This window comes from Panthera pardus, unplaced genomic scaffold (genome assembly GCF_024362965.1).
Source record: "Panthera pardus isolate Hobbes unplaced genomic scaffold, ASM2436296v1 HiC_scaffold_11, whole genome shotgun sequence".
Classification (NCBI taxonomy): domain Eukaryota; kingdom Metazoa; phylum Chordata; class Mammalia; order Carnivora; family Felidae; genus Panthera; species Panthera pardus.
In genome coordinates, this window is record NW_026526666.1 from 75,666,001 (window position 1) to 75,693,649 (window position 27,649).

The 27,649-nt window shown below is 37.8% G+C and overlaps 1 protein-coding gene across 1 annotated transcript in view; it reads right to left on the minus strand.

The window, feature by feature from the left end:
- Positions 1–27,649, minus strand: part of RLF (RLF zinc finger) — an 84,929-nt gene that overhangs the window by 42,942 nt on the left and 14,338 nt on the right. The window contains exons 2-4 of the mRNA XM_019429103.2: positions 9,059–9,213; positions 7,904–7,985; positions 4,239–4,371 (exon numbers count right to left, since the gene is read on the minus strand). Of these exons, the coding sequence (XP_019284648.2) occupies positions 4,239–4,371; positions 7,904–7,985; positions 9,059–9,213 (370 nt within the window). The remainder of the gene's footprint in view (positions 1–4,238; positions 4,372–7,903; positions 7,986–9,058; positions 9,214–27,649) is intronic.

The window sequence follows — 27,649 nt, forward strand, 5'->3', positions numbered from 1 at the left end:
CCCAATCTAATTCTTTCATATTATTCCCTGCCACATCTGTCACCCCAATATCCTATTCTGCCTATCATCAGATTCTGCTCTGTGTATCTGCCCTATAAGGCTATAAGCATTTTCACAAATCTCACCCTGAAGAGCTATACAACCCACCCTCTTCTAAATTCTTACAGCATTAAAAAAAACAATCCCCACAGTATTTTACTTCCTTCACTGTACTTAACTTTTCTCTTTAAGTACAGGAATAAAGGATTACAGTGTACAGAGATTACTACCTCATGTTTTGGAATCACCAATGTGAGGCTGAATCAGGACTCTGACACATACTAGCTGTGAGACCCTTGGACAATTAACTGACCTCTCTGAGCCTCAAGTTTCTTCATCTGTTAAAAAAAATTAGTAATATCCACCTCACAGAGCTGAATGAATCATAGATGAAATACCGTAACACAGATAAGACACTTGGCACAGGGCCAGGCACAGAGTAAATGCTCAATACTAGTTGCTATTATCTGTTTCTGTCTTCTCCCTTACTACACCATCAGCAATTTGTGAATACCGTGTCTTGTTAACTTCTGTATTCCCTGCAGCACTAAACACAATGCCTTACACATTAGAGAGGTTTTACAAAACCATATATTTAGCAACTGAGTGGTTATCATGCTTCAATCAAAAACTTTCAATATCTCCTCACCTGTGTTCAAATTCTGCCTCCCAATTTTAACCACGTGGCCTTAGACATGTGTAATGTCTCACCTGGTTTATGGACTAAATGAAATATGGAAAGCACTAATATGATACTTATCACATAACAAACACTCTAAATTATAGAGGTAAAACTAATTTACTCAATGTACTATAGTTAAACCACCATATCGACTTTGAACATACAGACCAATCTTGCATTTTAAAATTCATTTCAGGCGTGCCCAGGTGGTGCAGTCAGTTAAGCATCCAGACTCTTGGTTTTGCCTCAGATCATAATCTCACAGTTCATGAGTTCAAGCACTGCATCAGGCTCTACGCTGACAACTCAGGGCCTGCTTGGGATTTCTCTCTCCCTCTCTGCCCCTCCCCTGCCCAGGCACTTGCATGTTCTCAAAAAATAAACATTTAAAAAAAAAAAAAAAAAAAAAAACCAGGGGCACCTGGGTGGCTCAGGTGGTTAAGCGGATGACTTTGGCTCAGGTCATGATCTCATGGTTCAGGAATTCAGGCCCTGCATCCGGCTCTGCACTCACAGCACAGAGCCTACTTGGGCTTCTCTCTCTCTGTTCCTCCCTCAGTTGTGATCTCTCTCTCAGGATGGATAAACTTTATAAATAAATAAGCTTTATAGATAAGTTCATTTCAAGTCATGTATCTTAACTTTGTTTTTTAAAACGAAATCCATCCATACATTCAATATTTAAAAATGATATAATAAAGTATAGAAATCCCCTTCCTAATTGGGAGTCTTTCTGTATTTTTTTGGTCATTTTAGTATAAAATAATTTTTAATCATATATCCTTTCTTCCATCTAGATTCAACAAATGAACTGTTTTGTCATTTCTTTACTTCGCTTTTCTTTTCCTGAACCATTTAAAAGTAAACTGTAAACATAACGATACTTCATCACGTAAAAAATGGTTAACATTTAAGGTCCAATTAAAAACAGCTGTTTTTTTCTTTTTTAACAGGAAAGCCTGTTTTTATTTTACTGGAAGGCTCAAGTGGCACCTGACAATTCATAAAATGGCTTCCGAGGTAGGGGGCAGAAGGGACACAAAAAATAAACTGGGGTGGGAAAGAAAAACAACCAGGAGGAGGTATAAGAGCTGGTTCCTTATCAGCCTGATTTGGGAAAGGAGTTGGTGACTCTGAACAAGGATGTGTCCCTTCCTTCAACCTTTGGGAGGGGAGACAGAAAAAAAGGAAAAGACTGTGGCTTTGGCCCTCCTGAGTCTCCTACTGGCATAAGTTATGGGAAAGGGTGGGGGTGGGGGGCTGGGTAGGTGGGTAGGGTACAGGTCAGTTGGCAAAACTGGCAGATACCAGATGGTGGCTCTGGGTGTCCTTTGAGTTGTAGTTGGAATCTCTCCATTATGGTAGTGGGGGCGCCCCACTGATGGTAGCTGAGGTCTCCTAGTCTGTAGGTTACCTGGATCCAGGTGGCTGCTGCCATTGCCACTGTGAGGAGGGGTAGTTTTGTGACTCCTTGAGCTCAGGATGGAAACTACAAGTGAGACCTTAGCTGGGCTTGGTCTTGCCATCCCCATCATCTGTGGCAGGCTGCTGGGGTAGCCTGGGGTGGAAAGGCCTTCAGTACCTGGGCTGGAATCTGGGTGGGAGAACCTGCTATTTCCCTGCTGATTATGCCAGGCAGAAGTGCCAACAACTGATACTCATTACATACTTCAGTAATAAACTTTGGGGGGGGGGGGGGGAGGTCACAAAATTCAAGAATTCAAGGCAGGAAAAATAAAACCCTGACAGATATTTTTTTTAAATCCACAAATAAACTGAAAAGCATTTACTGAGTTCCTTGGAGGCTTAAAATGTGTACTTTTATGCTTCTGATGACTACATCATTGAACAGAAGACAATCAACGAGAGGATAATCACTGCTTTCTAATTTCAAATATATGTTAATACCTGGGCTACCAAGGGCAGTGGGGCTATAAAAGAAGCTTTCTTTAATTTCTGTAATGTTTATTTTTGAGCACATGCACGTGTGCACATGAGCGGGGGCGGGGGGGGGCAGAGAGAGGGAGATAGAGGATCCAGCAGGCTCCATCCACACTGTAAGCGCAGAGGCCGATGTGGGGCTCAAACTCACAAACCCTGAGAGCATGACCTTAACCAAAACTAAGAGTCGTCTGCTTAACTGACTGAGCCACCCAGGCTCCCCTAAAGGAAGCTTTCTAATCTTCTGACCTGAAATTAGAGTCAGGGCCAACTGAGAAAGCAGGCAGACTATATAGGCTGCCCACCATTTACATGCTAGTTCACAGAATAATTCCTTAGACATGTCGCTGTTCTGTGCACAGTCTTACAGATAGTGGGCACTTCATCTTTACTGAATAGATAGGATACCACAAGATGTTAGGTGAACAGTGCTTCTCTCCATTTCTTGATTTTTTTCTATGTGAAAAGAAATTAAGTACTGTTAACTCCTGAGGTGGGGTGATGTATTTGACTCATACATCAAGGGAAAATAAAGTGGGGACATTTAATGCTACTCTAGCCTTCTTCCTGTTGAGCTTAGGCCTGCCTCTAGAGAGTAACAGAATAAGTGCTCTTCTCTGCCCTCGTCAGACTTTATCTGGACTGGGATCTGCCTAATTCTGGGATTCTTCTGAAACTATTTGGCTCTATCCTCTAAGCAATTTATATTAATAAGAAAGGTGATATTTTAGCCTCCATCTGCCTATATCCACAAATGGGATGACATATACTGGGAACCTGAACAGAAAACAATAAAACCAACCTCTTTTCTATTTAACAGCTCTTTCCTTTATTCTTATCCTCTTTTGTCGATGTGGCTAATAAGCAGGAGAATTAGCAGAGGAAAGGGAACAAGAGAAAACTCTAAGTACCCTCCTTGCCAATCTTCTCACTATACGGAAAACCCAAACAGCATGTCTACAGTAGGCTGTCAAACTTGGTGAATGAATAAGCTAACTAGGATATTTTAAGGCATCAGCATTCAAATGGTCTGTTCAAGACCTAAGTTAAAGATATACCAAAAGTATAAATAAAAACTCTTCTGAAGCTCATTTTTATTCCTGAAACATACTTAACAGAATGTGATCCTTTTAATTTTCTACTAACTTAAAGCAAATGAAATCACAATTGGTCGTGGTACCAAATGAAATAACTTTTTGTGTCTAAAATGCAAATATCAACTCAATTCCATAAATCTTCTGGTCTTAAACTGACAATTTTGTAAATAAAATTTTCATTCTTTGCATTTCTCTACAAAATGCTAAATTCCAATTATTTCATAAGTTTAAAATAAAAAAGCAACTTTTCCATGGTCCTTAGTTGTAGTAACCAGAGAACAAAACACGAGCAAAGCTCTACCATATACTAAAGACTAGGAAGACGTTAAATGCTAATGGTTAGTTTTTACTATTCAAAGGAGAACAGACTGGGTAGGGATACACAGGTGATATTCACAAAATTTTAAGCCATAAATGAATTCTAATTCTCTTAGATCTAAGTCTTCCTTCAATATAGTCAGTAAAGTTTTATGGCTTACCTTCTTCTGTTTCTACTGGCTGTTGAGACAGAATTTTAAGAAGAACTGGGTTTTTCCACACTCCTTCCTTGGTAACATGAACCAATATTTGTAGGTTATTATTCCCAAATTCCAATAATGCATCATGTGACTCCTAAAACAAAAACACATATCCAGAAAACAGACTAATAAGCAATATAAAATGTATTTTTTGCCTTTTCAGTGTATCTGAATGTCTATGAAAGGAACTTAGATTTCCAAAAGAGAAATAAGCAGGAAAAAAAACCATCCTCAAAGCTCTGTTTATTTTTAAAAGTGAAACTAGAGGGGCGCCTGGGTGGCTCAGTCAGTTGAAGTCTGGCTCTTGGTTTCAGCTCAGATCATAATCTCACAGTTGGTGAATTCGAGCCCTGTGTCAGGTTCCTTGCTGACAGTACAGAGCCTGCTTGGAATTCTCTCTCTCTCCCTCCCTCTCTCTGCCCCCCCCTTCTCTCTCTCTCAAAATAAACTTAAAAAACAAAAAAACAAAAAAAAAAAACTAGGGTATTTTCACTAAGTTAAAGAGCACCTTTAAAATGTTTTCCTATGGGCGCCTGGGTGGCTTGGTTGGTTAAGTGTCTGACTCTTCGTTTCAGCTCAGGTCATGATCTCATGGTTTATGGGTTCAAGCCCCGTGTCGGGCTCTGTGCTGACAGCACAGAGCCTGCTTGAGATTCTCTCTCCTTCTCTTTCCCTCCCATGTTCACATACACTCTCTCTCTCAAAATAAACTTAAAATAAAATAAAATAAAATGTTTTCCTAAATTCTCCTTAGGTAAAATTATGACCATAATTCAATTTACAACCTCACATTAATAATTTTATTTAAATTTTTTTTTTTTAATGTTTATTTATTTTTGAGAGAGAGACAGACAAGCGGGAGCCAGGAAGGGGCAAAGAGAGAGGGAGACACAGAATCTGAAGCAGGCTGAGCTTTCAGCACAGAGCCTGATGCAGGGCTTGAACTCACAAACTATGAGACTCATGAACCATGAGATCATGACCTGAAGTTGGAGGCTTAACAGACTGAGCCACCCAATTGTCCAATTACTAAATTATTTTAAGGCTATTTATATAGCTTTCTTTTAAAGGATTCCACAGTATTCACAAGGCACTTTGATTGCTCAGTTGGTTAAGCGTCAGACTTCAGCTCAGGTCATGATCTCGTGGTTTGTGAATTCGAGCCCCACAATCGGATTCTCTTCTGTCAGCAAACAGCCTGCTTCAGATCCTCTATCTCCCTCTCTTCCTGCCCCTGCCCTGCCTTGCACACTCTCTCTCTCAAAAGTAAACATTAAAAAAAACTTTAATAAATAAAGGATTCCATGGTATTCAAAAGGCAATGTATTCCTTCTAATAGAAATATTAATTTAATGATGCTGATAAATTTTTTTCATTGTTTAAATTCTTCTATCAAAAGACTTTATTTATTATTATTATTATTTTTAATGTTTATTTATTTTTGAGACAGAGAGAGACAGAGCATGAATGGGGGAGGGGCAGAGAGACAGAATCTGAAGCAGGCTCCAGGCTCTGAGCTGTCAGCACAGAGCCCGAAGTGGGGCTCGAACCTATGGACTGTGAGATCATGACCTGAGCCGAAGTCGGATGCTTAACCGACTGAGCCACCCAGGCGCCCCTATCAAAAGACTTTTTAAATGAAAAGTGGCTCTATATAAAATGTCATGGAAAGTCTAGGTTATCAGCTATCATTCTATCTCCTCGGAAAACAAAATATAATTGCCAATAGTTTGTTCTTTAAAATATTTATGTACACAAAGGGTCAGGAGAAAGGAGTCAGAAATTTAACTTGACATAAATGATTAAGTATATGTCTCCAATGTCCCCTATTACTAGTGAGGATTACTGGTTGTTCCCATATTCTGAAATTTTAATGTGTTTGCTCTTATTCATTGTCTCCCTTCATCTCTGCCCCTCCCCTGCTCATTCTCTCCCTCAAAATAAATAAACTTAAAAAAAAAAAAAGTTGCAAAAAACAGGATTGCGGTTTTATTAGAAAATTCATTTCAGGATGTATTTTCATATTCATAGGCAAAAGACGTGGAAGGGTTACACAAGCTGAAAATAGGGAATGAGCATGTTCTATTTGTGGCCTGCTCTGATAACAACTGTTCTCTTACCAAAAGTTTCCTCAAAACCATCTACTGCCTTGTTCAGTTATCACTAAAATAAGAAAACTTCAGGGTTTTACCTTTTAGTGTTCAACAGGGACCACGTCTTACATTTATCTGTACATCTACTACATTTATTTTATTGAACACATATTCAAAAATATATCCTGTATGATAAATACTGGAAAAAGTTACACAGGTGTAGGGGAAAGGCAAATATTTTATGCAGGCATACAATCTAAAAAATGAATGAAGAAACAGGACAGTATTCTCTCTGCAAAGGATACTAATGTAAGTAATAGTAATAGCCTTAACAAGAATAGGGAGAGTTGCCCTTCTAGACTGTTGTATGCCAGGACAAAACTACTGGCAAGCCTCAAAACACAGCATAACAAAATCAGTGTGTTATGTATGAGAGATGATTTTAGCACCCATATGAATATTTGAGGAATTAGGACCATGTTATAGGGATTAAAACAGGCCAAAGACATGAGAAAAAAAAATCCTCTTTTCCCCAAAAAGAAAAAGATTAACACTGTTATCATTTCATTTTGAGTTACACACCCCAGAAGAAAGAAACTGCCAGATAAAGAAGTGTGTCTGTTAACATCTAAATATTTACTTGTGCCTACATGAAACAGGTCTGGGCTACTACAGAGTTATGTCCTCGAGGAAGCAGTTAGCAAAACAAGCTCTGGATATAAATCTGGGTGTAACTTTGGGTAAGCTAATCAACACTCTCCATGCCTAGTCTTCCTATTTGTAAATGGGGATTCAAATGATCATTACATTATAGGCTTGTAATTTGATTAAAAGACACAAAACACATTAAAAGACACAAAACACACAAAACAATGTAGAGCAGTATTTAGTACATAGTGATAACAAACTATTTTTTTTTAAATAGTTTTTCTGTCTCTGTCAGTAACAGGCAAATTTGCCTCCTGTTACTGGCATTTTACTTGCTTTTCCTCCTATCCTATTACCTCCTCCACAACTCGTTACTTTCTGATGTGCTCACCTTTTACGAAAGTGGATAATCAAGCCAATATGAGAGCCAATGGAGCTCTTCTGCAAACAAAATGCATGAATAGAATCTATGATGACTATTTTGGCTGTTTGAGAGACTTATACTGCTAGACATAATCCCTAATGTTAGAGGGAAATTACTAGATAAGTGTACGAAGAATTATCCAAATACTGCTACCTTATAACCAACCATATACAACTTTACATTTTTAATAGCTTTTTTTCTGTCTAAAACTTTGTTTTTGAATAATGAAAACTTCTATGTTGATTCCTAAGCTATATAATGGCTAACAAAACCAAATGAAAGAATAAAACAATTTTTAACACACCCCCTTCATTTGGAAGGCATCTTTCTCAAAATTTCATGAAATTAATATACAGTATGCTTGTTTTTCTTCCAAGTTTTCAATTTTATTTGCTGGGAGGAATTAACCAAGTGTCTTGGATATCTAAACAGAGAACTTTTTTGAGCCCAAATCAACTCACCTGTAGAGACTGAAGGAAGAGTACCCAGACTTCACATGGCAGTTCACTTTCAGACACTGAAAGCAATAATTCAAAACAACTCCTATAATATAAAATAATGAAGTCAATATACAAAGGTGGTTATAGTAGTTATAAGCATAATCAAATACAGTACAACAGTGATACTGAATATACATTTTACATTTGTTTAGATTATTTGAAATTTGTTTCTTACTCTTCAAAATTTTCTTCAACACTGTTATATTGGCTTTTCAACTTTAAAAAAGAGAATAAAAACCAGGCATCTTTATAATTACATTGTGGCTTTAGAAGTCGCTAATAATATATTCCTTTTAGAAACCATATTGCAAGCAGTTTTATTTAGTTTTACTAGGGTGTGGGGAGGGCACACAAATAGGAACCATTCTGATTCCTGAAGACAAAAATAGGAGCAAAATATTGCCAATGCAGCTGATAAAGAGATAAATATTGTAACTGTCATCTATATAGATTCTTGTCACTTGCAGAGGAAGCAGAAATATTGACAAGGCCAATTCTTTGTCTTTAACAAATCAAGACTACCCAGACTAGAATCCTCCCAAACAATCTGTAACCTAAACCAATCTAAAAACTGAATAGTTGTACCTTTTCAATTTGCAGATGAAAATTACATTAAAGGTGTAATTTTATCTGTTACTACAACAGCCAAATATTAAAACAACAGCTAAATTATCATGGACTCAGGGTAGTAATCTTATACTATATCCTGATATTGTCTGCTAATAAAATTATTCTTAGTTCAAATAATGTAATTGAATTGTAGAATTTCAGAGTATTTCTCCACAAAGTGATCCTCAAAGACCACTACAGTTTCCAGATACTGTCACTTAAATTGATCTATACCTAAGAACAGAGAGAAAATGTATTATTCTTGGATGCTAAGCCTGAGTAGAAGAGACTCTGGAGGCATTTAAAGATTACGTTGTTTGGCTGGAGCTTTGCTTGCACTTTATTTCCTGGGAACCAGAGTATGAAGGCTCAGAGCAAAGGAAATTTCATTCAAAGGTATGGCTTTAATGGTGCTCTGAATAATGTGATTTCATAGTAAAGAAAAGTCAAGCAAACATTACAACCAGAAGTACTCAATTTAACAGTGACTCAAGTACTTAAACTTACAGTACTAATCTGCCAAGCACTAACAGGACATCTTCACATTCAGTAGTTAAATATGGGCGTGCACTGGCAAAGCTTTGGATGGCAAGTCGATATACCTCCAGAAGATACACCATATGTTCTGAGGCATTCTTGTTGCTTGCGTACTGCAATAAGGTCTAAAAAATAAAATTAGAGTATTAATTAAGAAATAAAAACAATGAAACAAAGAGACTGTCTTTGTTCTCAAATACTGTCACTCCCCTTTTTTCTAACAAATGCACACACCTTTTATTTGCCTTTTTAGCCTCTCATTTGTTTACAGGATTCTATTCTCTCTCTTTTTTTTAATGTTTGCTTACTTACTCTGAGAGAAACAGAGCATGAGCAAGGAAGGGGCAGACAGAAAGGGAGAAAGAGAATCCCAAACAGGCTCCGCACTGTCAACAAAGTGCATGATGCAGGGCTCGATCCCATGAACTGTGAGATCATGACCTGAGCTAAAATCAAGAGTTGGATGTTCAACTGACTGAGCCACCCAGGCACCCCGAGAAGACTCTATTTTCATCATTTAATGAATTGTTTTTGCTGAATTAAAGAAAAGCCAGAACTGCTCTTTTGACATGAGAATAAATCTAAAGGTAGAGCCATAAAATCTCTATAGTTGTTCTCACTAGAAGTCTGGAGTTATGATCTCTGAGATTCAATAATGAGTTTCATTAATAGATTAAATTGAGCACCAGCCAGTAGTAAGCACTGGGTATATGAGAATAGGACTATGGTTCCTGCCTTCTACAAGAAGACATTTTATTCCTGAGTATGGCCCTCAGCTCTATAGCTCTATAAAATCCATTTTTCTCTGCACACATAGAACTGATTAGGCTTAATTTACACCAACCAATTTATGAAAGAATGATGTTATATTTTTATTTTCAATGAAGTTTATTTTTTAAAAATTCACATATAGGCCAAATGCCGATTTATTTGTTTATAATAGGAGACAGTCATATTACCACCCAGAGTAATACCTTACCCATAGCGTGGTTACCTAAGAGGGTGTATCTGGTGAGTATGAAATCTAAAATAAAGGAAAATGGAACTACAATCAAGCCTAATAAATTACATGTGTCCAACACTAAGAATTTGTTAAAATGATGGTGGAAAGCTGGCTTATGTTCTCTCTGGACAATGCTAGAAAATCACTGCAAAATTCTTGCTTGGGGACTCCTAAGTTCCACAGGGTTGTGCTCTCTTCTATTAATATATATCTTCCTTCCAACAACTGCTTAGGTTTTGCTTATGCTCAACTGATATATCTAGTTAGGTTACCACTTGAATTATGCATAGGCAGCATACAAGTTTTTTCCCTCAGAATACACATTCTGACTGGACCAGTGTCTTATTTTCAAAGGGTAGCTTTATCTTGAGTGAATTACATATGATTTGAATTCATTACCCCCAGTATAATTTCTTCAAAAAGTCCTAACTTCCTGTCTTCACTTTAATTTTTCTGTGTGAAGAACCACAAATAGTTATAGCAGCACTACAGGATTCCACTGGATTTTTTGCAGTTTTAGTTTCCAAAAAGGCCTTATATCAGTTATGATAATTAAGAACTGACTAGTCTTGATTGCTTAAAAAAAAAAAAAAACTTACAAGAAAATACATCATAAACAATTATACCATATATAGTAAAACTCTTAGCTAACACATTGGATTATCTGGTCTTTGCATACTTGAGTGATCAAGCCAGTTGTTTTAGTATACCAATTCAATTAGGTATCTTGCTTCTTTATCACAGTTTAGATATGAGCTCCTTCTGTATTTTCAGAGGAGCATTATGTCCTCATTTAATCAAATCCCAAATTTTAGGGGCGCCTGGGTGGCTCAGTCACCTGAGCGTCCAACTTCAGCTCAGGTCATGATCTCACAGTTCATGGGTTCGAGCCCTACATCAGGCTGTGTGGTGACAGCCCGGAGCCTGGAGCCTGGAGCCTGCTTCGGATTCGGTGTCTCCCTCTCTCTCCACCTCTCCCCTGTTTACTCTCTGTCTCTCAAAAATAAATAAACATTAAAAATATATATTTAAAAGAAATCCCAAATTTTAATAAAATAAAAACTTCATAATATCAAAGGTTCATAAAACTGAGCCCACAACAACCCTTTTTGCAGCTAAATGAGTACACAAAAGGAATGGAGATTATGTGATTATCTGTTATATAAATAAAAATTCCCATAATCTCTCTTAAGAAATTTATTAAAATCTATGTTACAAACTGTTTCAGGTCAGCAAATTACTTAATTGTCTGCGTTGGTTAAACCAGAGAGCTTGATAAATTTATACTCAATACCAGATTTTATGCTCCCTGAGGTCAGATATTATGTGTTTTCAATCTTTACAGGACTAACAATTCTCCACCCACTCCCACCCCCATAGAACATTCTCAAGTCTCACTAAATGTTTGCTAATCCATTCATCATTTTATTCACTGGACAAATATTTACCGATAGCTTACTCTAACCTACACTGTTAGGTACTGGGGGAAAAAGACATGGGGGCCTATCCTCATGGAGCTTTCAGAATGAGTCAACAGTGTGACAGTTGAAACCACACATGCAAATTAACCAACTGCTGCCTAAAGTATACAAAGGGAAAGGTTGAATGCATACAGATGAGGTGGGTCTTTCCAGTCCACCTTCCCACTAAGAATGCTCCTGCCACCAATCTAGTATCTTCTGACACATTTCATGAAGACTTCCACAAGCTACACAATTTCAAAGATTCAATACCCCACGGATATTTATGTTTATAGCTTGCCCTATACTGATCTATATATTTTTATATTCCTAAATCTTTTCATCCTTATGTGTTAGTCCAATTAAATAGATCTTCTTAACATATGCACTATGACATACTCCAAGCATTTGAAGATTCACTGAAACAATCTTTCTCACAATCACCTTTTAAAAAAAATTCAAGATTAAGCTGAATTACAGCCATCCAAATAATATTTAAGTATCTCATGTAAACAAAATTCCATCAGAAGCAGTAAAGAAAAATAGGTCTCATTTCTCCTTAGAAATTTAAATTTTAGACACCAAGAAAACTGAAAGAGAAAGGGAAGATAAATAATAAATATCACTTCCTCAAGCTCATTAGGATTCTACAGAGACCAAATTAATGTCCCCTCTCTGTTTCAATAAACTCATTTATTCCACAAACACCTACTATGTGGTAATACTGTGCTGAGTAGTAAGGATGGAAATTCTACTCCTGCCCTTAAATAGAAAGGTATACTGAGAGGTCAGATACAAGTGCATCTCTATAGGCGCCATCTTTGATGATTTTAAACACTCTTACTGGGGTGCTCTCATGCATATCCCAGGCAGATTACCTCTCAAGTCTGTTAAAAACCTCAACTGCCTATTAGACATTTCCATCTGAATGTCCTACTCAAATCTCAAACTCAACATGTCCAAAACAAACATCTTCCCCAGCAGATATGCTCTTCCTCCTATGTTCCATCTGCCTCTTTTCAGGAGCCACAGCTAAAAAACTAAATCACCACCCCACAGTTTGTTGATTCAACCTCAGAAATACTTTTGTTTCCTACCCCTATGCTTTACTTCTATAGCTAGTGACCCTAACCAGGCCCCCAACATAGTTTACTATGGACTCATCTGGACTTCTACAATAGTTTACTTCTCCAGGCTAAATACCCTCCAGTTCTGTATGCTATAATCACAACATATATGTATATTAAAAAAAAATAATAACGCACAGGGGAAAACTTAGAAGGAACTTAACTAAAATGCTAATATGGTTAGCACTGGGACAGTAGTAGCATTATGAACAATTTTTTTGTTTTCATATTTTTCTGAACTTCCCAAATTTCTTTTTAAAATTATTTTATTTTATTTTTAAAGTTTATTTATTTATTTTGAGAGACACAGTACAAATTGGGGGTGGGCAGAGAAAGAGGGAGAGAGAGAATTCTACGATGAGGGGCTCAAACCCACAAAGCTGGGAGATCATGACCTGAGTCAAAACCAAGAGTGGGATGCTTAACCAGCTGAACCACACAGGCACCCCCAAGTTTCTTTTTTTTTTAACTTTTTTTTTTTTTTTTTTTAATTTTTATTTTGGAAAGAGTGCAGACACAAGCAGGGGAGAGGGAAGACAGAGAAAAGGAGAATCTCAAGAAGGCTCCATGCTCAGCACAAAGCCTGACTGGGGCTTGATCCCATGACTCTGGGATCATGACCTAAGGTGAAATCAAGAGTTGGATGCTCAACCGAGTCACCCAGCCACGCTCAAATTTTCTTTAGTGAACAATTATTATGCTTACAATGAAGGGGGAAGAAATCTCCCTTCATCTGAATTCTATCTACATTCCTCACTACATGGTTTCAAAGAGACTGGCACATCCTATTTTCCGAGAAACTATCTAAAAGGGAGCATTTTCTCAAGTTTATTTATTTAAAGTAATCTCTACGCCCAACATGCTCAAATTCACGACCCCGAGATCAAGAGTCACATGCTCTTGCAATTAAGCCAGTCAGATGCCCCAAAGAGGGAGCATTTCTTACAAAATGGTCATATTTTATGCAGGGATGTACTGCAATTTAAAACTCAAGTGGTTTAAGACTATTTTCTTTAATAGAAATATTCCCAATGGAATTCTCATAGTATTTTTGAGCACACAGTATTAGTTATGTATTCTCCTAGGAGCTTTCCATGCTACTAACACAATTTACAACAGCCCTTTTTTTTTTTTTTTAAAGTTTATTCCTTTTGAGAGAGAGAGAGAGGAGAGAGACAGCACACATGCAAGTGGGGAAGAGGCAGAGAGAGAGAGGGAGGAGAGAGAACTGCAAGCAGGCTCTGCACCACCAGTGCAGAACTTGATGCGGGGCTCAAACTCATGAACCATGAGATCATGACCTGAGCCAAAGTCAGACACTTAAACGACTTAGTCCCCCAGGTGCCCCTATCATCAGCCCATTTTATTTATTCTTTTTTAAGCTTTATTTTATTTTTATTTTTATTTATTTATTGACAGCGTGTGCACATGGGGTTGGGGTAGAGAGAGTGGGGGACAGAGGATCTGTGCTGACAGCAGAGAGCCTGATGTGGGGCTCAAACTCATGAACTGCAAGATCATGACCTGAGCCAAAGTCAGATGCTTAACCAACTGAGACACCCAGGTGTCCCCAGCCCATTTTAAAACTGAAGAAACAAAAGGGTGCCTTGTTGACTCAGTTGATAGAGCATGCAAGTCCTGATCTCAGGGCTGTTAAGTCTGAGCCCCACAATGGGTATAGAGATTACTTAAAAATAAAATCTTTTCCTTTTTTTTTTTTTTTTTTTTTTTTTTAAAGTGAGGAAACAAAGAGGGGCACTTGGGTGGCTCAGTCGGTTAAGCGTCCGACTTCAGCTCAGGTCACGATCTCGCAGTCCGTGAGTTCGAGCCCCACGTCGGGCTCTGGGCTGATGGCTCAGAGCCTGGAGCCTGCTTCCGATTCTGTGTCTCCCTCTCTCTCTGCCCCTCCCCCGTTCATGCTCTGTCTCTCTCTGTCCCAAAAATAAATAAACGTTAAAAAAAAATTAAAAAATAAAATGAAATAAAATAAAATAAAATCTTTTCCTTTTTTTTTTTTTTTTTTTTTTTTAAAGTGAGGAAACAAAGAGGGGCACCTGGGTGGCTCAGTCAGTTAAGCATCTGACTCTTGATTTCGGCTCAGGTCATGATCTTGTTTATGGGTCTGAGCCCCGCATCAGGCTCTGCGCTGACAGTGTGGATGGAGCCTGCTTGGGATTCTCTCATTCCCTCTTTCTGCCTGTTCCTCCTCTGCTCGCTCAGTCTCTCTCTCTCAAAACGAATAAATAAACGTACGTACATACACACATAAGAAAGCAGAGACACAGATTAAGTTGTTTGCCCAAAGTCCCCCACTAGCTAAGTGCAGGATTCAGAATTTAAATTTGAATTCAGAGGTACCTGGCTCCAGAGCCCACACTTCATCACTTTGCTGCATGTCTTCTCAGAATGCACAATTCTACAACTATTTTAAGTGTGCTTTTATTTTTTTAAGTTTATTTATTTTTGAGAAAGACAGGGAGGGAGAGAGGGAGGGAATCCCAAGCAGGTTATGTGCTGTGGGCACAGAGCATGACCTGGAGCTCAAACTCATGAACCGTGAGATCATAAACTGAGCCCAAACCAAGAGTCAAATGGTTATTAGCCAACTGAGCCACCCAGGTGCCCCTTTAAGTTGCTTTTAAATTCCTTTTTTCCCCTAAGCACTGTCTTTAATATTTTGTAGTATCATTAAAGTGACTGCTTCTGGGAAGGTTTTGCAGCAGTGATGCTAATTAATGCCCCACACTTTAGAATGCTGGTGGCTCACAAAGAAATGAAAAAAGGTATTTACTGTTAAGGCTGCATGTCCCAAGGCAAAAGGAAATTATGTCACTTTTAACAGAAGAGATTTGCATTATTTCAAATTTTGCACATAAAGCGAGAAACCTTATTGATTTTAATTTCTCAATATATGAAATTCCCAGAATTAAAATAAATTTGAGTAAAATGTGATCGCACTATGACAGACAGGCTTCCAACAAGACTAAGTCTGATTTCTGAAGTATGGCTCAAGTTTGAAAAAGCAAAAGGGAGAGGAACAGGAGGACTCCAAATAGACAGCAACTTGAACAGTCAGAAAAGATGACTAGAACAGATGGGGGCAAATGGTGACAAGACTTAACGTCACTTGGTGAGGAAACACTGGAGGTTTCCCACGAAGAGACTAAGCTGGGTGTGAGATGAAATGGAAGGGGAGGAAAATGGCTGGCTGCTCACACAGAAAAAGTGGGCAGAGTCAACTAAAACCTTTAAGTCTTTTACGTACGTTGCTATCAGGCTCCACTTCACACTTTCCATATCGAGTATAGTTGGTTTTTTAAACCCAGAAATATGACTTACTTATTACTCTATCTTATCTACCTAATTCATCCATGCTGATTAAATTTCATTGGATTCAGTCCATCATCCCAGCCTACCCAGATTATTTTTAGATACTGATTCTGTCATAAGATTTAACTATGGTTTCTTGCTTCATTTCATTTTCAATTGTAGTGTGTATGTGCTGCTGAGGCAAGCACCATTTTCAATTGTAACAGAATACCTTTTCCTGTGTTGTCCTAAAACTAGTATCATTTACTGTTTAAAAAATAGAGAGATGGAGAAGTAGAAATAATATCAAGAATCCACACTACCACCACCCAGAAACAGACCACTGTTAACAAGTAATATTAAATCTGAGGGGGTTTTAATGCCTAAATAGAAACATTTTAATGGAATCATACTATACATTATTTTGTGACATTTTCTCCAACATCAGTATGTTATAGTTGCACAGGCTTGTGTATGTATCACAATTTATTACCCAATTCTCTTTTTCTGGACATTATAGTTTTTAACTTTGTATTGTTACACATAATGTTGAAGGCATTCCTCTAACTTCTTGCATGTATTCTTCATGACAATTTTCTTAGGATAATATCCTATAAATGGAATTGCTAGGTCAAAAGACGCATAATTTTTAAAGCTTTACATTGTGCCAAATTCTGCTCCAGAAAATTTGTTCCAATTTACATTCCTATTATTAGTGTTAGACAGTGACAGATTGGGAGCTGTCACAATTATTGTATATTACAATCTAAATATGATTTTTTGAGGGTCAACTGGATAGGGGAAATACAATTATTTTGTTTATTCAATTTAACAATCCTTTCATTACTGGTGAAGTTGAATAAAATTTTCATATGTTTCTTTTATGAGGTAATCTTAAGTTACTACAGCATCTTATAAGGTATCTTCATCTGAATTATCAATAACAGTAAGGAAGTGAGCTTGGATGGGAATAGCTCCAACAGTTAACTTCAATCTTTCAAAAAATCAAAGAGGACAAAATACTTCTAACTCATTCTATATGGCCAGCACTATTCTGATACCAAAGCCAAAGAAAGACTACAAGTAGGAAAACTACAGATCAATATCCCTTATAAGCACTGATAAAAAATTCATTGGGGCACCAGGGTGGCTCAGTTGGTTAAGTGTCCGACTCTTGTCATGAACCCAGGGTCATGAGATTGAACCCCATGTCAGGCTCTGAGCTGACTGTGTGGATCCTGCTTGGGATTCTATCTCTCTGCCCCTCTCCTACCCTTGCGTGCAGGCTCTCTCTTAAATTATAAAAAAAAAAAAAAAAAAAAAAAATCAGCGAAATACTACCAATATAAATTCAATGGCATATTAAAATGGATTAGATACCATGACGAAATGGGATTTATTCCTGGAATGCAAGGATGGTTCAGCATATGAAAATCAATCAATGTAAAAACTACATTAATAGAATAAAGGGGAAAAAACTTCACAAGATCATTTCAACTAATGCAGAAAGGTGTTTGAAAAATTCAAGAACTTTTCATGATAAAAAATAATCAACAAGGAACAGAAGAAAACTATCTCAGTGCGCCTGGCTGGCTCAGTCAGTTGAACATCTGACTTCAGCTCAGGTCATGAACTCAAGGTTCATGAATTCAAGCCCCGCATTGGTCTCTGGGCTGAAAGCTTGGAGCCTGGAGCCTGCTTTGAATTCTGTATCTCCCCCTCTCTCTGCTCCTCCCCCATTCACACTCTGTCTCTCTCTCAAAAATAAGTAAACATTAAAAAAATGTTTGAATAAAAAAGAAAAAACTATCTCAACATAATATACACCAATAATAGATGAAAACCCACATTGGGGCGCCTGGGTGGCTCAGTCGGTTAAGCGTCCGACTTCAGCTCAGGTCACGATCTCGCGGTCCGCGAGTTCGAGCCCCGTGTCGGGCTCTGGGCTGATGGCTCAGAGCCTGGAGCTTGCTTCCGATTCTGTGTCTCCCTCTCTCTCTGCCCCTCCCCCGTTCATGCTGTGTCTCTCTCTGTCTCAAAAATAAATAAACGTTAAAAAAAAATAAAAAAAAAAAAAAAAGAAAACCCACAGCTAACATTATACTCAATGGTGAAAGACTGAAAGCGTTTCCTTTAAGATCAGGAAAAAAAGATGCCTATTGTCACCACTTCTATTCAACATAGTACTGGAAGTCCTAGTAAGAGCAATTAGGCAAGAAAAAGAAACAAAAAGCAACCAAATTGGAGAGAAAGTAAAAGTTTCAATGTTTTGTAAACAACATGATTGTACATGTAGAAAGTGCTAAAGATTCCACATTAAAAAAATAATAATAAATTTGAATAATCAAATTGAGCAAACTTGCAGGATACAAAATCAACACACAAAAATCAGTTGATTTTATACACTAACAATGACATATCTGAAAAAGAAGTTAACTAGTCCATTTACAATAACATCAAAGAAATAGGAATAAACTTAACCAAGGAAGGGAAAGACAAGCACACTGAAAATTATAAAACTCTGCTGAAAGAAATGACAGAAGACACAAATAAATGGAAAGACATAACATGGAAACGTTCATAAATTGGATGACTTACTATTGTTAAGATATCAATACTACCCAAAGCAATCTACAGATTCTATGCAATCCCTATCAAAATCCCAATTACTTTTTTTTCCCAGAAATAGAAGAATCCATACTAAAATTATGGAATCTCAAGGGACCAAGAATTGCCAAAACAATCTTGAAAAGAATAAAGTTGCAAATCTCACATTTCCTGATTTCAAAATTTACTACAAAGTTACAGTAATCAAAGCAGTGTATATTGGCATGAAAACAAGATATACAGACCAATGAGACAGAAAGCCCAGAAATAAACACTATACATATCCGGTCAATGAGTTTCCACAAGGGTGCCAAGACCATTCAATGGGGGAAAGGGCAGTCTTCTTAACAGTGTTGGGAAAATTAGGTAACCATATACAAAAGAATTAGACTCACCCTATACCATATCCAAAAATGAACTCAATGCAGATCTAAGATGATTTCTTGAATATGATACCAAAAGCACAGGTAACAAAAGTAAAAACAGACAAATTGGAGTATATCAAAATTTAAAACTTTTGTACACCAAAAGACACTACCAGTATGGTAAAAAGGCAACTCACAGAACAGGAGAAAATATTTGCACATCATATATCTGTTAAGACTGATATACAGAATATATAAAGAAGCCTTAAAATTCAACAACAAAGGGCACCTAGGTGGCTCAGTAGGTTAAGTGTCCAACTTTGGCTCAGGTCATGATCTCACAGTTGGTGGGTTCAAGCCCCACACTGGGCTCTGTGCTGACAGCTCAGAGCCTGAAGCCTGCTTTAGATCCTGTGTCTCCCTCTCTCTCTGCCCCTCCCCCACTCACACTTTGTCTCTCTCAAAAATGAATAAACAGTAAAAAAAATTTTTTTTTAATTCAACAACGAAACCCAAACAACCTAATTAAAAATGGGCAAAGGACTTGAACAGGCATTTCTCCAAAGATACACAGATGGCCAAAAAGCACATTAAAAGATGCTTAACATCACTAATTAAGAAATGTAAATCAAAATCACAATGACATAACCACTTCATTCCCATTAGGATGGCTATTACCAAACCAAACCAAACCAGAAAATACCAAGTGTTGACAAGGATATGGAGAATTTGGACCCCCTGTGCGTTGCTGCTGGGAATGTAAATGGTGCAGCCACTGTGGAAAATGGCATGGTGGTCCCTCAAAAATTAAACAGCTACCTGGGGCACTTGAGTGGTTCAGGCGGTTAAGCATGTGACTCCTGATTTCGGCTCAGATCATGATCTCATGATTTGTGGGATCAAGTCCCTGACATCAGGCTCTGTGCTGACAGTGCAGAGCCTACTTGGAATTCTCTCTCCTTTCTCTCTGTGCCCCTCCTCCCTACTGCACCCACATGCAGGCTCTCACTCTCACTCTTTCTTTCTCTCAAAATAATTATTTTATTTTTAACTTTTTAAAATGTCTGTTTATTTTCAAGAGAGAGAGAGAGTGTGAGTTGGAGAAGGGCACAGAGAGCAGGAGACATAGAATCTGAAGCAGGCTCCAGGCTCTGAGCTGTCAGCACAGAGCTCGACGCAGGGCTTGAACTTACGAACCATGAGATCATGACATGAGCCAAAGTCGGACACTTAACCAAGTAAGCCACCCAGGCTCCCCAAAATAAATAATTATTTTAAAAATAAACAACTATCATATGACCCAGTGTTCCACTTCTAGATATATACCCAAAGGAGTCAAAAGCAAGGACTTGACAAGGTATTTGTGCCCATGTTCATAACAGCATATTTATAAAAGCCAAACCCATCAAGTGATGAATGAATAAACAAATTGTAGTATGAACACATAGTGGAAGATTATTCAGCCTTAAAAAGTAAGGGAATTTGACACATGCCACAACATGGATAAATTTTGAAGCCATTATGCTAAGTGAAATAAGCAAATCACAAAGAGAAAATAATGTATGTTTCCACTCATACATGGTACCATAGTCAAATTCTTAGAGACAGAAAATAGAAGGGTGGTGGTTAGAGGCTAGGGAGAGGGAGAAATGGGGAGTTAGTGTCTCAAGGGTTCAGAGTTTTGGTTTGGGAAGATGAAAATATTCTGAAGACAAATCATGGTGATGGTTTCAGATCAATGGAATATACTTAATGCCACTGAATGCATACTTAAAAATGGTTAAAATGGTAAATTTTACATGATGCATACTTCACTACAATTTAAAAAATACCAAAAAAGAGAGCCAACTTTATGTCTTGAGATTTTAGATTAGCAACTTTCAAGAAACATAAATGCAACAGGAAGACAGGGAGAAAGAAGAGGATAAACTCACATATCCTCCATTTCTACTTTAGTGAGTCATTACTGATACAAGCATTGACCTAGAATACCTAGTTAAGTCTGGAGATTTTAAAATCCAAGCTTTATCATGTTGGGGAAAAGTATTACAATTCAGATGTAGCTATGTAATAGAATGAAATAATATGTCTTTTGGCTGTGGATTCAAACTTCTTACCCTCAACATTTGCTAGCTAACCTCTTTGGGTCTTTTTTTTTTTTTTTTTTAAATCAGTCAACTGAAACTGAGTATTCATTCTGCCCCAGACACTGTGCAATATAGCTTGTAATAAATCATGGCCAAAAAAAAAAAAAAAATCTTAGCCATTAGATGATAAAAAAAATTTATCATCTCAGCCATTTAAAAAAATACAGTTCTGTGGCATTAAGTATATTTATGGTATTGTGCAACCATCACCAACATCCATGCATCGAACACTTTTCACATTGCAAAACTGAAACTGAACCCATTAAATAACTCCCCATTATTACTACCTCCCTTCAGCCCCCTGACAACCACCTACTTCCTGTCTCTATGTGCAATATTGCTTTCATATTCTATTTTCTGTTTGAAAAAGCAACACAAGATAATAATAATAATGGCATTAGGGTAGACAAATAGATCAATGAACAGAACACAGTCCAGAAATACACCTATATACATATGGCTAAATGATTTTCAACAAGGTGCAAAGGCAATTTTTTAATTCAATGAGAAAGGAGTCTTTTCTTTTTCTGAAGTTTATATATTAAATTTTCAGAGAGAAGGAGAGCATGTATGCACGCTTGCAAGCAGGGGAGGGGCAGAGAGAGGAGACAGAGAATCCCAAGCAGGTTCCATGCTGTGAGTGCAGAGGCTGATATGGGGCTTGAACTCATAAAACATGAGATCATAACCTAAGCCAAAGTTAGACACTTAACCAAGTGAGCCACCCAGGCACCCCAGAGAAAGCAGTCTTTTCAACTAACAATACGGAACATTCAGATATTCATTTAAAAACACAAAAAACTTCCATCCACCCATCATAGGATATATAAAAATAAGCTACAAATGGATCATAGATCTAAATGTAAAACCTAAAATAAACTTACAGAAGACAACATAGGGAAAATCTTTGTATGTAACATGAAAAGCATGTTAAAAGATAAAAGAGAAAGTTGACAAACTGAACTTTATCAAAATTAAGAATGTGTGTTCTTCAAGAGATATTGGTAAGAGAATAAAAGGAAAAGCCTAAGAAAAAAAGCCTGTGTGTTTATAGAAGGGTTCAACTTAATAGAAATTAACCATGGCTTGGCTGGCTTGTGTGCCCACCATTAGTTATGTAGGACTTCTCATTCCTGTCTTACCCAGTATCCTAGTAATTCTTGATGGTATCTCACATGAGTTCAACAGTTATTCCAGAATGTGTGACATCCACGATGCTGTTCTGCCTTAGTTCATCCTTGTGATTTGCTCCCTATAAGCAGGTAGACAGTACCTTAGGCTTTCCCCATGGCCACATTACCACAATGGAATCTGTGTCATGGCCAAGGATGTTCCCTCCAGAGAGTCCCAAGTGATCCAGGGTCTGAATGTGTATACCTTGGAAGTGAAAATCACCACTCCCATTCTGCCCACTCTCTGCCATCTAAGCTTCAACATTAAAATAAAGAATAGGGGTGCCTGAGGGGCTCGGTCGGTTAAGTGTCTGACTTCAGTACAGGTCATGATCTCGCAGTTGTTAAGTTCGAGCCCCACATTGGGCTCTCTGCTCTCAGCACAGTCTACACTTTGGATCCTCTGTCCCCCCTCTATGCCCCTCCCCACTCTCTCTCTCAAAAATAAACATTTAAAAAAAGAAGAAAAATAATTTCATGAAGGGTTTATGTCCAGAAAAAAGACAGACAGACAGACACACACACACACACACACACACACACACACACACACCCTTCTCAAAACTCAACAATAAAAAACAATCCACTTTTATTAATGGGCAAAAGATCTGAAAAACGATTTCACCAAGAAAGATATAAGAATGGCAAATAAGCACATGAAAAGATACTCAACATAATAAGTCATTAGGGAAATGTAAATTAGAACCACAGAGAGCACCACTAATTTTAGAATGGCTAAAATTAAAAAGACTGATCACACCAAATGTTGATCAGGAGATAGAAAGCTAGAACTCTCATACATTGTTGGTGGGAATGTAAAATGATACAACTACTCTGAAAAACTTGTCATGTGATACAACCATTCCACCTACATATTTACCTAAGAGAAAAGAGAAAGCGTTTGTTTTTTTTAAATATATGAAATTTATTGTCAAATTGGTTTCCATACAACACCCAGTGCTCATCCCAAAAGATGCCCTCTTCAATACCCATCGCCCACCCTCCCCTCCCTCCCATCCCCCATCAGCCCTCAGTTTGTTCTCATTTTTTAAGAGTCGAAAGAGAAAGCATTTGTCCACACAAAGACTTATAAATACAAATGTTCACAGCAACTTTATTTGTAACAGCCAAAAAGTAGAAACATGCTAAATGTCTATCAACAGGTGAATGAGCAAAGCATAATAGAACCATACAATGAATACCCAGCAATACAATATATTAATTCCATACAACATGAATTTCAAAATAATTATTGTGTAAAAGAAGCCAAAGGCACAGCATAGTTTATAAAATAATGATATAAAATTCTTAAAAATGGAATCTAATCTCTAGAGAAGGCAGATCAATCGTTGGGTGAAGATGAAAGATAGTAGGAAAAGACAGACAAATGCAACGGGGTGGGAAGGAACTTCTAGGGGTGATGGATATATTATCTTGATTACAGTAATGGTTTCACCAGTGTTTTGTCATTAGATATGGAAAAGCTTATAAAACTGCACATTTTAAAAACAAGCAATTTACTGTATATCAATTATATCTCAATAAAGATTGTAGTTTTTCTTAAGTTTATTTATTTTTGAGAGGGAGAGAAAGAGCGTGAGTAGGGAATGGGCAGAGAGACAGGGAGAAAAGAATCCCAAGTGTGCTCTGCGTTAATAGCATGGAGACCAACATGAGGCTCGAACCCACAAACTATGAGATCATGACCTGACCCCAAATTAAGAGTCAGATGCGGGCGCCTGGGTGGCTCAGTTGGCTGGGCGTCCAACTTCAGCTCAGGTCATGATCTCATGGTCCGTGAGTTCAAGCCCCACATCGGGCTCTGTGCTGACAGCACAGAGCCTGGAGCCTGCTTCAGATTCTGTGTCTCCCTCTTTCTCTGCCCCTCTCCTGCTCATGCTCTGTCTCTCTCTGTCTCAAAAATAAATAAAAACATTAAAAAAAAAAAAAGTCAGATGCTTACCCAACTGAGCCATCCAGGTGCCCCTCAATAAAGTTGTTTTTAAAAAGACATATGGCCCAGGAGGCATCTGGCTGGCTCAATCGGTGGAGCATGTAACTCTTGATCTCAGGTTTGTGAGTTCAAGTCCCATGTTGGGTGTAGAGAGTACTTAAAAATCTTTTTTAAAACTTATTTTTATTTCTTTGAGAGAGACAGTGCAAGCAGGGGAGAAGGGCAGAGGGAGAGAGAGAATCTTAAGCAGGCTCCACACTCAGTGCAGAGCCCAACATGGGGCTTGATCTCACAACTGTGAGCTCATAACCTGAGCCAAACTCAAGAGCTGGATGCTAGGGCACCTGGGCGGCTCTGTCAGTTAAGCATCAAGACTTCAGCTTAGATCATGATCTCACAGTTTGTGGGTTCAAGCCCAACATCAGGCTCTGTGCTGACAACTCAGGAGCTTGGAGCCTAGAGCCTGGAGCCTGCTTCAGATTCTGTGTCTCCCTCTCTCTCTGCCCCTCTCCCACTGTGTGTGTGTGTGTGTGTGTGTGTGTGTGTGTGTGTGTGTGTTTAGCATGCGCACTAAACATTAAAAAAAAGAGCTGGATGCTTAACCAACTGAGCCACCTAGGCACCCCAAAAATAAAATAAATTAAAAAAAAAGACATGGGCCAAGAAGTACACAAAATCATAAAAATAATTTAAATAAATTTTACGTTTCAGTTGTCAGATTTATAATTTTTACTGTAAAAAATGTAAAACCTCTGTGCATAAATATAAAAAAAAAATGAAAAGATAAATTGGAGAGAAGATAATTCCAAGGTATATGGCCAGCAAAAGATTCATATTTCATAATACAAAATTTCATAAAAACTATAAAGTAAAAGACAGTCAGCTCAGTCGGTAGAGCATGTGACTCTTGATCTTGGGGTTGTGAGTTTGAGCCCCATATTGGGTGTGGAGATTACTTAAATATAAAATCTTAAAAAATTTTTTTTGGCTCAGGTCGTGGTCTCCCTTGTTCGTGGGTTTGAGCCCCGCCTCCGGCTATGTGCTGTCAGCTTGGAGCCTGGAGCATGCTTCAGATTCTGTGTCTCCCTCACTCTCTGCCCCTCCCCTACTCAGGCTCTGTCTCTGTCTCTGTCTCTGTCAAAAATAAACATTAAAAAAAAAATTTTAAGGCAAATAACGCAACTAAAAAATGAGCAAAAAACAAGAAAAGGCAATTCACAGAAGAGGAAATATGAATAGCAATAAATATAACTAAACAGGTAACTCCTTACAAGTAAACAGAAAAAAGAAACAAATTAAAACCACAATGAGATACCACAGTCCACCCACCAGAATGGCTAAAATTAAACGAACTACACCAATTACTGGCAAGAATGTGGGGCAATGTTAACTTTCATACATGAATAACTGGCATAAATTGCTACAAATACTTTAGAGAATAACTTGGCAGTATTATAGTTGAAGGCAGGTCTATATATGAACTCAGCAACTCTACTTTAAGCATATACCCTAAAGAAATTCTTGTACCAATGTATCAAGATACATTGGGAAAATGTCAACCCCAACAGTCAATGTAAACAAATGCCTCAGGGTGCCTGGGTGGCTCAGTTGGTTAAGTGTCCAACTTTGGCTCAGGTCATGATCTCACAGTTTGTTGAGTTCCAGCACTATGCTGAGCTCTGTGCTGACAGCTCAGAGCCTGGAGCCTGCCTTGGATTCTGTGTCTCCCTCTCTCTCTGCCCCTCCCCCAATCATGCTTGCTCGCTCGCTCTCTCTCTCTCTCAAAAAAAAAAGGCATTAAAAAATAAAAATAAATAAATAAAAACAAATGCCTCTAAGTCCATTAATAAAAGAATGGACAAATGAGTTATATTTATATAATAAAATACTATACATCACTGAAAAATGAAGGTACCAAAGCTATCCATGCCAATACAGATATATCTTAGAAACATTCTCTTACATGTATTTTATTTTTCCATTATGTTGAATTTAAAAAGCTTCAGAAGAGGGTACTTGGGTGGCTTAGTTGGTTAAGCACCTGACTTCGGCCTGGGTCTCACGGTTCATGAGTTTGAGTCCTGCTTCAGGTGAACTAGAGCCCCACTTTGGGTGAGCCCCACTTCTCTCTTTCTGCCCTCACTCACTTGTGCCCTCTCTCTTTTTCTTTCTCTCTCGAAAGAAGGAAAGAAGGAAAGAAAGAAAGAAAGAAGGAAAGAAAGAAAGAAAGAAAGAAAGAAAGAAAGAAAGAAAAAAAGAAAGAAAGAAAAGCTTCAGAATATAGTACACCATTTAAGTAAAGCAGAAAACACATAAATGTGTTAAGATGCACAAATACTAAGTAAAGAGATTCAGGACAATGATTAAATACCAAAATCAGGATGGTGGTAGGAGGCAAATGAATCTATGAAAGGGTACATAGGTAGTCTCTATCATTTTATTTCTTAGGTCATGTTCATTTTAATATACTCTTTACTACTTTGTATGTTGGAGATATTTTGTTTTTAACATATGCTGCAAAATTCTGAGCAAAACTGATTTTCAACCTAGATTCCTACACCCAGTCTAACACAAACAAGAGATAGGAGAGATCTCAGAAAGCTACCAGAGGGTGGTATTCCTTCAGATCCAAAGCAAGCGAGTAAAACAAGAAAAAGACACAAGGGCTAGGAAACAGAAGGGAGAGAAACAAAGACAAATACTTAAAACACACACACACACACACACACACACACACACACACACACACAAAACAAAAACAACAACAAACAACAACAACAACAGAGGATAAAATGAAAATTAATTTGAAAGGGTAACAGATAGGGGCACCTGGCTGGCTCAGTTGGTGAGCTGATCTCCAGGTTAAGTTTGGGTCCCAAGTTGGATGTAAAAATTGCTTAAAATTAAAATATTTTAGAGGGGCACCTGGGCAGCTCAGTTGGTTAAGCACCCAACTCTTGGTTTCAGCTCAGTCCATGATCCCAGGATTGTGGGATTGCGCCCCGCACTGGGGTCTATGCTGACAGCATGGAAGTGGCTTGGAATTCTCTCTCCCTCTCTCTCGGTCCCTACCCTGCTCATGTGCTCGTGCTCTCTCTCTCTCAGAATAAATACACATTTAAAAAATATTTTGAAAAATGATATAAAAGGGTAACAGGTTAAGTAAAAACTGTATAAAAACACAAGAAAAATGGATGTTCCACTAAATCTTGACTGAAATGCAACACATAACATTTTAGTAATTCAAAACTTTTTCTATATACCACTGCTTTATATAATGAGATAATTTTCTTTTCTTTAAAAAAAGAACATCTTGGGTATCCTTTCCTATCAATACATATAGCACTACCTTATCATCTGTTTAAATTTTATTTGAAAAAATACTGAAATACAGCAAAAAGGTAGAATTCACCTACA